Here is a 13,916-nt window from a genome sequence, read left to right as displayed (position 1 = left end):
ACTTGTAGGTTCCAGAATTGCAAGAAAATAAATTTATCCTGTTAAGTCACCCAATCTGTGGTATTCTCTTATGGCAGCCCTAGAGAATTAATACAAGAGCAAGAATCTTAAATATTAATATCTTCATATGCTGTGGTTACCACAGCTAGTTCCTCTCAATACCCATTTTCCTATTTTTCCTCACTAATAGAACCTGAGTTTTTTGTTTCTTTTTGGTTATTATTATTATTATTATTGAGAGAACAGCACTGTGCCCAGCACTAGGCTGTAGACCATGATTGGTCTAGGCCAACTCTGAAAATCCTATTTTCTCAACATCTCTTGCAAGTAGAGTTGACTTTGTGACCCAGTTCTCAGCAGCAAGACGAAGGAGAGTGTTCAGTGGGGCTTCTGAGAAAGATTTTGCTTTCCTGATAGAAGAATATAGATGGAGGCATTATGCATGTTCCCCCACCCCTTTTCCTGCTTTATACCTCAGACACCAACATGATCTGCTACCTATCTTTGCACAGCTCTGGCTTTACATTCTATTAGGTAAGAAATTTCGGGGCATCAGAGGGCCTCTGGTCTCATAGTTTTAACACATGCCCTTGGAATCAGTCTTACTGGCCTACCTTAGGTAACATGCACATAACTGAACCAATCATGAGGACCGTAGGAATGAAATGCTCTAGTTGACTGACCTGAACAGTGTTCTGACTCCTAGAGTATAGGGTTGATGCCCGCCTTAGCCAACCCTCATGGATAGAAAGTTGGGAAAGGGTAGTTGCCCAAAGGGAAATCGAGGTGTTGATACCACAAGTTGGAGGAAAGAATGATGATCAGGCAAAAACCAACTAACACAACTAAAAACTAAGTTCTTCAGGTCTCAACTTGCCTATTATTTCCACTGTGAACTTTTCCTGGCCAACCTCAATGCCGTCAATTCTAAACTAGTTACCCCTATTGTTTTTTCCTGTACCACCTGTACTTTCTTTATCACAGCACTTTTATATTGTGTTAAAATTGCCTGTTTGTTTCTCTTCATCCCTGATTAAACTACAAAGGCTATTAAGGCAGGAATCATGATTATCTCATTCACCATTGCATCTCTAGTGTCTACTGGAGCACCTAGTAAATAAAAACACTCAATAAATATATGCTGAATGAATAAAAATCTACTGCTAAATGGATATTTGGTAGACAAGTGTAATTGAAAATGCTTTCGGGCTGGGCACGGTGGCTCACACCCATAATCCCAGCACTCTGGGAGGCTGAGGCGTGTGGATCACCTGAGGTCAGGAGTTTGAGACTAGCCTAGCCAACATGGCAAAGCCCCGTCTCTACTAAAAATAATAAAAAAGTAGCTGGGCATGGTGGCACATGCCTGTAATCCCAGCTACTTGGGAGGCTGAGGCAGGAGAGTTGCTTGAACCTGGGAGGTAGAGGTTGCAGTGAGCTGAGATCGTGCCATTGCACTCCAGCCTGAGCGACAGAGTGAGACACTGTCTCAAAAGAAAAAAAAAGAAAAGAAAAAAAAAATGCTTTAAAGCACATGGATGTGATAGGTACTATACAAAGAATGGACACATTGGTCTCTTGTTACCACACCCATGCATTTATTCAGTCTCTTGAAGGAGGAAGAGTCGATACATTGGTCAGAATCTACAACATTCATTGGGGTACATTTACCAACATTCCTTAAAGATGAGCAGCTCTGACTATTACAGTCTCTTTGTTTTCCTTTTGCAGATGTAGACAGGGTTTGCCTCTTTGACACAGGCCTAACCAGGTTTCTTTCTTCTTTTCTATCCCCCTGAAATATGCAACTGAATGGTAAATTATGTCAGGGCTTGTTTGGCATATATCTCTTACTGAAAATGCACCTTGATCCTAGAACTTAGAGTAAAGATGGAGAAGTAGAACCATTCTTTTCTCAACATTAGACCATGTGCTCCATCAGGTACAGCTTACAAGAAGACCCTGAGTGGGAAGTGACTGAGTTCTTACATATCTATTTAGAAAGCAGTATTTTGTTCCTCATCTTATCTAATTTTCTCTTGGAGAAGCCTATAGGTACAGGTGGTTATGACATAAGATTTGGTTGTTTCTTCATTTAAGGCTGTAAGAGAATCACAAATACTACGCTAACCTCACAAATGTGACCGTAACCGCTCACTGATTCCTAAGGGGACACCAGTTCATTCAGCACTTCTCATTTCCTCACACGACCCCTCAACCGGCAGGAATGAGATTCTTCAACTGCACAGAACACTCAAGGCCTGAAAGAGAGATTGTCCAGTTCTCACAGAGTGCTGGTTGGCCTCAGTTTTATGCTGTTAGTGCCAGTACAGTGCTTTTCATACACACTGAGGACTAAGCTCTGATTTTTTTAACTTGCCCAAATTCCTATCTAAGGGGTCTGGGGAGTCATGCTCTACAAACCAAAAATTCTCATCAGATGGGTTTTATTTAACCCTAAAAATAGTGGCTTAATTTCCAATCTGACTCTGGCATAACGAGGAAAAAAATCAAAATATTTTACCCCAAAACATGTTTCTCCACCCTATCTTGAAATGACCCTGCAAAGCCGTCTCTTGTTGGAAAAATCCATATTCTATAGAGAATCCCTTTTCTCCTTGTTTTCCTTCCTTCCTTCCCAGATCCAGAAGATCATCAACTACGAGTCAGGCACCCTTTTAGGTCTGATAAAAAACATTTTACAACCTGCTTGCTCTCTCTCTCTCTCTCTGAAGTCTGCTACCTGAGAGCTTCCTCTGCACAATAAAACTTGGTCTCCATAATTTTTATCTTAACCTGAACATTTTCTATTGATCCCAGGTCTTCAGATAAACTCAACCAATTGTCAACCAGAAAATGTTTAAATTTATCTACAGCCTGGAAGTCCCTGCTTTGAGTTGTCCCGCCTTTCTGAACCAAAGTAATGTATTTCTTACATGTATTTGATTGATGTCTCATGCCTCCCTAAAATATACAAAACCAAGCTGTACCCCAACCACCTTGGGCACATGTTCTCAGAACCTCCTCAGGGCTGTGTCATGGGCCATGGTCACTCATATTTGGCTCAGAATAAATCTCTAAAAATATTTTACGGTTTGACTTTTTGCATCAACAGACCCATCATGGAGGACAATGTGGGAATGATCCAGTCTTACAGAGATAACAGATATGAGTGAGAGGAGTTTTTGCATTTTTAGTCTTTTGAATGTGTTTTTTGGTATAGCCTTAGTGAAACTTCATTAAGCAACTGCTAGGTACAGATTTGAGAGGCATTAACAATTTTTAGGAGCCTAATAGCTATCTATTAATTAATTCGGCAAGTATTTACTTAGAAATTCCAGTAACTAGGCCCTTGGTAGACTCTGGGAACGCAAAGATCGTGAAGGCAGGAACTCCTGGAGGAACTAATATTCAGTTGGAGGAGAAAAGCACTTAAACAAATATTAGGTTGGTGTAAAAGTAATTGTGAGTTTTTTCATTACTTTTAATAGCAAAAACTATAATTACTTTTGCACCAACCTAATAATTATGCTGTATCATGATGCTGAGGAATGAACTCTGATTGACCTCTGCCAGATTTTCCTTGCCTTATAAAATCCTGTAAATCTTTTAAGGCCAACTAAAATCCTGCTTTCTCCAAGAATCCTTCAGTGCTCAGTTCAGTCAAAACAAATCTCTTTTGTCCTCTAACTTATATATTAACAATATTTATGTTTGTGTCTCTTTCCCATTTGATTTTATATTCTTGAAGGACAGAAGCTGTGTCTTAGCCATCTGTGTATTCTCCAACTTGGCCAGCATAGTCTTTTTCATGTGGTAAATACTGAATGTTTGTTGAATTGAAATAAACTTTATTACATTAATCAGTTCGTTCTCACAGAGTTTCCAAATACATTGATTCTCTGTTGTGGAACGGAAAGGGCAACAGATGCAACATATTTCTAGTTAACAGTTTCAATTTTGCTGAGAAATTATTTGCCTGGAATCTAAGCAAAGAGAACATGAGGTCTTAATTTTAACATCATTATAGTGAGTTTATGTTGTTTCAATTGAAAATAAGAGAAACACAAAGGAAAATAATTCATTCTACCAAGAGGACACATGCACCTGCGTGTTCACTGCAGCATTATTCACAATCGCAAACATATGGAATCAACCCTGTTATAAACCGCATAAAGAAAACGTGGTACATATATACCGTAAAACACGATGCAGCCATAAAAAGGGCAAAATCATGTTCTTTGCAGTTACATGGATGCAGCTGGAGACCAGCATCTTAAGTGAATTAACACAGAAAAAGAAAATCAAATACCACATGTTCTTACTTACATGTGGAAGCTGAACATTGAGAATCCATGAACATAAAGAGGGGAACAATAGACACTGGGACCACCAGAAGCGGGAGAGAGGGAAGGAGAAGGATCAGGGTTGAAAAACTACCCATTGGGTACTATGTTCACTACCTGGGTGATGTGTTCAGTCATACTCCAAACCACAGCATCATACAATACCTTTGTAACAAACCTGCACATGTACCTCTGATTCTCAAATAAAAGCTGGAAAAAAGAAGGGAAACATGTATATATATATATATTTTTTTTTGAGACAGAGTATCGCTCTGTCACCCAGGCTAGAGTGCAGTGGCACGATCTCAGCTCACTGCAACCTCCATCTCCCGGGTTCAAGCAATTCTCCTGCTTCAGCCTCTGGAGTAGCTGGGACTACAGGCACCGGCCACCATGCCCAGTTGATTTTTGTATTTTTAGTAGAGATGGGGTTTCACCATGTTGGCTAGATTGGTCTCAAATTCCTGACCTCAAGTGGTTCGCCTGCCTCGGCCCCACAAAGTGCTGGGATTACAGGCATAAGCCACTGCACCCAGCCCAACATGTAGATTTTTAGACGTTATTTGCTGTCACTTGAAACTCAGAAAGATGATGGAATTGCAGACCATTTGAATTCAAGTTACTCTGTAATGCTGATGAACAGAATATATCTACTGATTATTATTGATCGTGTTTGGAGAAGTTTAGATGGCGGTTACAGTGTTGGAAAGTAGGAATGTCAGAAATGGGTGTTGAGATCATGTGAAATAAAGTTACTATCAAAGATAGGAATTGAGATCTAGAGAACAAACTTGGAGGTATGGGGTAAGCAAGAGCATGCAGAGAGACTTGAATGAGAGGGAGAATGCAGCACCGGATACGATGTAAAACAGGAGGCCATTTCAAGTGCTTGATGAGAGGAGCAGCTGACTGTAGTTATAGCCCTTTAAACTCACCGCTCTCAGCCACAGTTTAAAATGAGGTTTAGCAGGAGAGAGTTCCATGAAGAACCCCAAAAGTTTTTAAAAATGTATAAATTAATAGTTTTTAAAATAAAATGATAAAAATATGTTTTGGGAAAACTAATGAGGTATAAAATGGGTTAGAAGGAAGAGAGCATAGAGACAGGAAATCCAGTTAAGAGGAGCTTTATTTGTTCCAGTAAGAGGAGGTGAAGGCAGAGATTAGGATAGAAGAAAGAAGGGACAGGAAGTAAAGCTGAAGCTGCTCCATCTGCCAAGATGTCAGGTTACCTCTGAAAGCCTTTTCATTTACCAATGATTCATTCTGTTTTGAGTTTTCTTTGGACCTCATTTTCCTTTGGTTATTACTGATTACAATAATAAAGGACTGATTTAGCACCCTTGCCATATGTTAAGGCCTTGAAAACAAACATAAATGACAAAGATGTTTCTTCTTTGAAAAATTCTTTGTGATTTTAATTTTTCACACACTCATGAAATATATCTGAAAGAGATGGTGATTAAGATAATTTAGTATTATTGTTTTTCACCAAGCTGCCTTGGATTTCTAGCAGACTTTGATGTGGAGTGTGCTATTCAGAGTACTAAGGTGTGAAGGATTTCTGTGGTACTTTGCAATGGTTTCCACACAATGGTTGAAAATGTTTCTATGTGCCTGAGACAAAGGCTTTTAATCTTTTGCCCAAAGAGCAAGTTTGAGTTTGCCACAAAAAATATTACCCAAGGAACTGGGTCTTGCCTTCTAATGAAGGGGAAGCATTGGAGATTGAAATTTCCTTACAGTATTTTGTAAATGTCACTTTTTAGTATTAGATGGAGTTAACTGGCTAGAAAGGTCGGAACTAAAGTTCATTTAAGGTAACGTTTTTGGGTTCAGTTTATCTTAGTCCATTCCTTAGTTTTCAAAAAACAAAAGATATTGAAATACATGAATGAAAGGAGAATATTCAAGACAATAATAAAAAAAATAACCAGCTGCATTCCATTTTGGAATTAGGATTTTTTAAAAAGACAAGCTGTTAAAATCCGATTTCTCTTCTAATCTAATATGTTGAGAAATACAGTCTCTGGTTATTAAAGCCAAAGCTGAAATTATTTTCAAATAATTATTATTCCATCATTTATAGTCCACTGAAAATATGCTTACAGCGTAACTTGTTCTGGTCGCCAAAGGTGAAATGATGATAGTCACTAAAACGTGAACCTGAGAAGTATCTAAACCCACTTTTGCTTTGCTGTTGATGATTCTTTATCTTGCAACGATAATTTCCACCTGGGAAATATCCTTTGCCTGGGTTCATAGAACATATTTCTGCCATTTTTCTTGCATTGTTAATGAGTCGTCTGAAGCATGCAATCTGTGGTGGGACAGTTTTACTTTAAAAAGGTACAAATAGCCGGGCGTGGTGGCTCACACCTGTAATCCCAACAATTTGGGAGGCCGAGGTGGGTGGATCACTTGAGGTCAGGAGTTCAAGACCAGACTGGCCAATATGGTGAAACCCTGTCTCTACTAAAAACACAAAATATTAGCTGGGTGTGGTGGTGCACGCCTGTAGTCCTAGCTACTCAGGAGGCTGAAGCAAGGAGAATCCCTTGAGCCTGGGAGGCGGAGCTTGCAGTGAGCCGAGATCTCGCCATTGCAGCACTCCAGCCTAGGCGACAGAGCAAGACTTGTCTCAAAAAAAAAAAAAAAAAAAAAAAAAAAGTATAAACGAGGCAAATTGTAGACTTGGGCGTTTCAAATATCCACAGTCCACTGCTAGTTCATTTTTCTTTCTTCTTCGTTCCAAAGCCAGTAGTTGTTTTCTTCCACAGGAATCTAGGCTTAATTTGGATTAAAATTGTCCTGGAATTTATGGGAATTTGCTTTTCTTAACAATCTTCCAGAATATAACATTTTCACAGATAAAAAGTTTCAGATTCTGTTCCTTTTGGCTTTAATGCAAGGTTTTCTTTCCCCCCACCCCAAAATCTACTATTAATATTTCTCTAAAAATGGTAAGCATTTTAAGAAACTTTCTTATAATTCTCTTGCCCGTTCCTCCAATCCCCATATTGAATATTCACATTTTTCCTAAAAAGAAAAACTATTTTACTTGATCTTGGTATCCTATTGTACTCTTCATAAACCAAAAAATAAATAAATAAATAAATAAAATTTAGCATCTTAACTTTCACAGTTACTACAATCTTGAGGACGCAGGTAAACTTTACTCATATAACTCAATGTGATCTGGCTTTGCATTGTACAGCCTGCCAAAAAATGGGTATTTTATTCAGTCCACCCTAGTAATTTTCCAAGTCAGTATAGGTTAAAATATTGTCAATTCAAGATTCTACTGTCTTCTCCATCTTCAGGGAATGGTGTTTTAATTTAGGGGAGATTTATATCTCAAGGATGGGCAGGAGGGGTGAAGGTGAGCCAGGGGTCCCTGACAGTATCTATATAGTGTCTGCTGCTGCTAATAATAATAGATAGTCTGTCTTGTACCCCTGGGTTATGCATGGTGACTCTTCTGGCAAGGAAAAAATGTGGTCCTCTTCCTTGTCTCTGTGGCAGGGGTGACACTTATAAGGTTTCAGCTCCACATTTTCCAGCTGGTGACTGAAATATTACACCTCTTTCAATGTAAGTTTTCTCACTTATTTTAAAGAACTTTTTAGCAGGTGGTGGCTCTCACCTGCAGAAATATTTCACATTCTATTTATGGGGATAAAATTTTGCATCTCTTCCTCACCACTTGTGGGGTAGCAGGAAGATTCAGGAGGGAGCTGTCCTCAGGTCTCTCCTATCCATGTTCATTACCCTGTCACCTCACTGCTCTCTGCTTGGCCAGGTGGTACAAAGACTATTGCCAGAAAAGAAATTGTTCTCAAAAATCTTCAGCTGGAAGCTGGTTCTAATTCCCTAATTTCAAGAGGGAGTTTGCCCCCTGTTCACCATTTTAAGTTCCAATTATTGGAGCACATAATCCACTTCTCAACTCTCTGTTACCAGAGATTGCTCTTTTACGAAGAAGATGGGAAAAAGTAAGAAAAAAGATTTGGTTCAGATGTATAGTAACAATTTTTAAATTCTACACCTCACACCTACATCCTTGCTGTTTACCAAAAACCCTTCCTTCCCAAATTTGGTGTCTTTGTTCATTGGTCTTGGCAACTTTTTTCCCATTCATCACAGGGACCCACATGCTTCAGGGTTCAAATGGGAGGGGTCATGGAGGAGAAATACATGCTGATTAGTGTAATCAAGATGTATCCTCTGGCCCCAGCTGAGGTTTATGATGGAACCAAGTAAGATTATTGATGGAGGTGCTGATGACAGCAGAGGAGTACCACAGGATTAGCTAAATGTCTAAGAAGGTAAATGCTGCTCTAGCTGGACAGTAAGTTTCAGCTGCACTTCAGTGTGGTGAGAAGAAAATCAGTGTTTTTTGGAGCTAAATTCTGTTTCATACTTGAAAATGTTAACCCAGTGGAACCTTTTGATCAAAAAACTAGGTTGTCATTTTGCATATAGTGCTAGAGCAGATTCTATAATACCTACAGAATGGCAGAAAGGCTGCTTGCACGAGAGGACGCCATAAATTCACTCACTACTAATAGCATGCAATGAAAACTCTTTTCAGAAGAGAGATTTTGCACACAAAGAGCCCCGAGGGAAGAGATAGCAATGGAGACATCCATCAAGTAAGGAAAGGGTGTTTAGAAAATTGCTCTTCCGACTCCATCTATCATACTATCAGAGACTGCTGTGTTAATCCATTTACCACCACTAAGCACAAGCACAAAGACAAAATGCAGAAGGATTCCTTGGGGAGAGTTTTCAACAAAACTTCTGTAGAGGCCAATGTGGACAATGGGGATTTTTTCCCACGTCACATCCAAAAGGCACTGAGTGCAACTTACACATCAACGTGCAGCTGTGGGTGGTTTTTCAAATGTAAGTCATCTCTTAATTCTTCGGTCTAAGGGGCATCGTTTTCCTCCTTCACAGGACGAGTTCTGAGTTGTGAATACATGCTGCAGCTCCTCTCTGCCTCTTCAATGGCATATAAACTTCCTATTATCCTGAGGGTTAAAAACAAAATAAGATCTTACTTCTCTGAATTCATCCTCCATGTATGGAAAAAGGGGGCATTAATTAGAAATACTGCAATGATTATATAAAAATATCCATAATTACTTTCTTAGCTTTTATAACTGTCCCCAAAAAGAAAAGCATAGCCAAGTGTTTATCATATTATTAAACATTATCAATTTCAATATTAATGCCTTGATAATGAAAATAATTCTATTTGTTTTTACAGTGGTTTACTGTCTTTATAGTTATTTCACATCTTTTATTGCATTTGATTCACTTATATGAATATTCTGAAAGTTAAATACTTCCCTACTCTATTGACTAATTGTTCTTTCAAATGATTAAATAAATCTTTTGGGGGAAAGACATATGAAATGACAAGGCAAAAACAATTCTTAGGCACATTATGCTGTGACCATTTCAATGAAGTCTTAGTTATGTGTGATACTGACTGAGAGAGAAAGAAGCAATGCCTTGAAAAATGGTACTGAGTGCAGCAGCTGCTTTGGAGAGCAAATACCCTAGCCCATGTCACAACATTAAGAAGGATTATTTCCTAAAGAGAATAGTATAGACAAGTCACTTATTTAACTATGAGGTACGTTTCCAGGAAGGAGATTTAGATTTAAATTTCTTCAAGAAATCTACCGACTACTAAAATTCACCCATAACAATGATCCAGACATGCTATGTTAATGTTAGTAGTTTCAACTTTTTGAGTACAACCTGTTTACAACCTGTGTAACATTACACAGATATGGCTGGATGCAGTGGCTCATGCCTGTAATTACTGAGGCGGGTGGATCATGAGGTCAGGAGACGGAGACCATCCTGGCCAACATGGTGAAAACCTGTCTCTATTAAAAATACAAAATTAGCTGGGTGTGGTGGTACACGCCTGTAGTCCCAGCTACTCGGGAGGCTGAGACAGAAGAAACATCTGAACCTGGGAGGAAGAGGTTGCATTGAGCCGAGATCATGCCACTGCACTCCAGCCTGGGAGACAGAGCAAGACTCCATCTCAAAACAAAAAAAAAATTATGCAGATGTGATAATACTTGCAGTTTTATTATTTGGTGTCTTGGAGAATTGTGAGGACCACACATTTTTATGAATTTAGCAGAATATACATTTGTAATAATTTATCTTTAAATAATCACACTATAATTTACATGTAGTAAATTATGTAAAATGTACCTGTGTCTATAGCTGTGTTTGGCTAACATATAACATATAAATTCTTATTATACCCCAAGGCCTTCAGATGTTTTCAGCTCATCAGCTAAGAATTTCAATTAATTAACATTAAATTTATATGCACAAATTAATTTATTAATTTATTAATTGAACATTTAAAAAGCATTTATTTAGGCATTGCATAATACTAGGTGCTGTGAAAGAAAGAAATAAAATCAGATATTCTTTAGAGCAGCTGAGAGTCTAATAACATATACATACATATATGTGTGTATTATATATATGTAACTATAATATTAAGTAGAAGTTAATTATAGGACTCATTTCCAGAAAAATGACAGACTAGATACCCTGAACACCTTCCCTCACCTGCCAAATTATAAAAATAAAGTGCACCTAGTTTTTTCTTACAATCCTGTGCTTTTGGAAAAGAATATTTAAAAATCTTTCTATGAGAATTCATCTTTAAGTTAAGATTCCCACAGATAAAATTTCAAACCTGCAGTCAAAACCATAAGGCCCTCATTGGAAATAAGGCAAACCAAAGCCAGCAAGAAATAACAGACAATTGAATCAGATATTGGAGATTTCAAATATTAGAATTATTAGACTGACATAGAATAATATGTTTGCTATGCATAAAAAATAAGTAGGAAAAGAAAATTTGGCTAAGGAATAAGAGACTGTAAGATTGGTCAGGCAGATTTAGGAAAAAATCAAATGAACATGTAGGAATAAAATATTGCTATTTAAATTTAACATCTGTGTTATAAATAGGTATAAATTTCTGTGATCTTGGATTAGGTAATGGTTTCTTAAGTAAGACACCTATGGTACAACTAACCAAAGAAAAAATAGAAAAACTAAATGTCATTAAATTTAAAAAGGTTTTGTGCCTCTTTAACAAATGGTGTTGGGTCAACTGGATAGCCACATGCAAAAGAATGAGTTAGACACTTACCTCACACCGTATATAAAAACGGATTCAAAATGAATCAGAGACCTAAATGTAAGAGCAGAAAATATAAGTCTTTGAAGAAAATTTAGGAATAAATCATATGACTTTGCATTTGACAATGATTTAGCTATGACACTAAAAGCACAATCAACAACAACAAAATAATATTTAGACTTAATCAAAATTTGAAAATGTAGGTAAAGAACACAAGACAACCTACATAATGGGAGAAAATATGTATGATTATATATTTGCAAATTAAATATATAATAAAGATTTAGTATTCAGAATATATAAGGAAATCTTACAACAACAAAAAGACAAAAGAATCCAGCTTAAAAATGGGCAAAACACTTATACAGACATTTCTCCAAATAAGTTATACAAATAGCCAATAAACACAAAATAAGATGTTCACATTATTAGTTATTAGGAAAATACAAATCAAAACCACAGTAAGATACCACTTTATGACTGGTAGGATGGATATAAATTGTTTCTTTAAGCAGAAAATAACAAGTGTTTGTAAGGATATGGAGATATTGGAATCCTCATACAACGCTGGTAGAAATGTAAAATGGTGGAGCCGCCATGGAAAACAATCAGACAGTTCCTCAAAATGTTAAGCATGGAGTTACCATATGACCCATCATTCCCACTCCTGGAAGAGAACTGAAAACGTAGTCCACACAAACACTTCACATGAATGTTCATAACAGCATTACTCATAATAGTTAGGAGTAGAAACAATCCACTGTCTTTCAACTGATTAATGCATAAATAAAATATTACCTCTATAACAGAATGTTATCCAGCAATAAAAAAATGAAATACTGATACACACTTACAACGTGGATAAATCTTGAAGACATTATGCTATGTGAAATAAGCCAGACACAAAAGGCCTCATATTGTATGATCCCACTTATATGAAATGCCCAGAACAGGCAAATCCATAGAGACAAACCTGGTTAATGATTGCCAGGGTCTGGAGAGAGGAGGAAAAGAAAGCCACTGTTAATGGGTGTGAGGTTTTTTTTTGGCATGATAAAAATGTTCTGGAATTAGACATTGATGATTATGTACAACTTTGTGAATCTACTAAAAACACTGAATTGTACATCTTTTTTAAAGGATAAATTTTACGGTACATGAATTCTATTTCAATTTTTAAAAAACTAATGTATGTTATAGCAGACTTTATATAAATGAGGAAAGGATCAGTAAACTGGAAGACAGAAAAATTTATTCGACATGCTTCTCAGAGAGAAAAAGTAATAAAATGTATGTGACAGTGGGAGTAAGTAATGTAAAAGAGAATGAGAAAGTTGACATATATCTAACTGGAGTTACAAATGAAGAGAAGAGGGAAAATAGAATTGAGTCAATATGTAAGGTGTTAACGCCCCAAAATATTTCAAATGTATTTTAAAAACCTGTTCTTATTTCAGGAAACTGAACAAATTCTGAATATAAGTAAGAAAAAGAGAAATATACTACTAGATACAGTATAGTGGAACACAATTAGAAAAAGAGAGAAGGTGGCCAGGTGCGGCCTGTAATCTCAGCACTTTGGGAGGCTGAGGCGGGCAGATCATGAGGTCAGGAGTTTGAGACCAGCCTGGCCAATATGGTGAAACCACATCTCTGCTAAAAATGCAAAAATTAGCCGGGTGTGGTGGTGGATGCCTGTAGTCTCAGCTACTCGGAAGCTGAGGCAGGAGAATTGAACCCGGGGGGCAGAGGTTGCAGTGAACTGAGAGCACACCACTGCACTCCAGCCTGGGTGACAGAGTGAGACTCCATCTCAAAAAAAAAAAAAAAAAAAAAAGAGAGAAGATAAGTTGAAGATAAGTTGAGTGTATGAAGAAATAGACAAATATTCTTAAAAAGAACAAATGTCAAAATGACAGCTGGTTCCCCAGGAAAAAATAAAAATGAAAGCCAGAGAGAAAGTCTAATGGTATAGTGAAAATAACTATCAATCCAGAATTGTATACTTGGTAATACATATCTTCTAATAACGAAGGCAAAATAAAATACTTTCAGAAAAAAACTGAAAGAATGTGGAAATAACCAATTCTCACAAAAAAACTTCCTAAAACATGAAAAGTTTCATGTGCAAGAAGAAATAATGAGCAAAGAAATACATACATTTATGAGTAAATCTAAACAACATAACAGTGAAAGACAATAATTAATAGCAATAATATCTAATTTATGGAGTTTTGTAAGGTAGAACAAAAATTCTGTACAATAATAGTATATAAGTTGGGAGGAGGCTGATCAGAGTCAGTCATCTGAGGTTCTCGTATTGTTTATGAGAAAGGAGAAGATGATTGACTTTAGACTATGCACACTAGAAT

General features: G+C 37.2%; 1 protein-coding gene across 1 annotated transcript in view; it reads right to left on the bottom strand.

Moving 5' to 3' along the window:
• LOC106997183 (uncharacterized) overlaps window positions 1-13,916 on the bottom strand; it is a 54,710-nt gene that overhangs the window by 21,536 nt on the left and 19,258 nt on the right. The window contains exons 4-5 of the mRNA XM_077994128.1: window positions 11,554-11,595; window positions 9,221-9,382 (exon numbers count right to left, since the gene is read on the bottom strand). Coding sequence (XP_077850254.1) covers window positions 9,280-9,382; window positions 11,554-11,595 — 145 coding nt within the window. The 3' untranslated portion in view covers window positions 9,221-9,279. The remainder of the gene's footprint in view (window positions 1-9,220; window positions 9,383-11,553; window positions 11,596-13,916) is intronic.

The sequence above is a fragment of the Macaca mulatta genome, chromosome 2, assembly GCF_049350105.2.
Source record: "Macaca mulatta isolate MMU2019108-1 chromosome 2, T2T-MMU8v2.0, whole genome shotgun sequence".
NCBI classification, from domain to species: domain Eukaryota; kingdom Metazoa; phylum Chordata; class Mammalia; order Primates; family Cercopithecidae; genus Macaca; species Macaca mulatta.
Note: the sequence above shows the minus strand (reverse complement) of the source record. Positions and strands in the feature narration are given on the sequence as shown.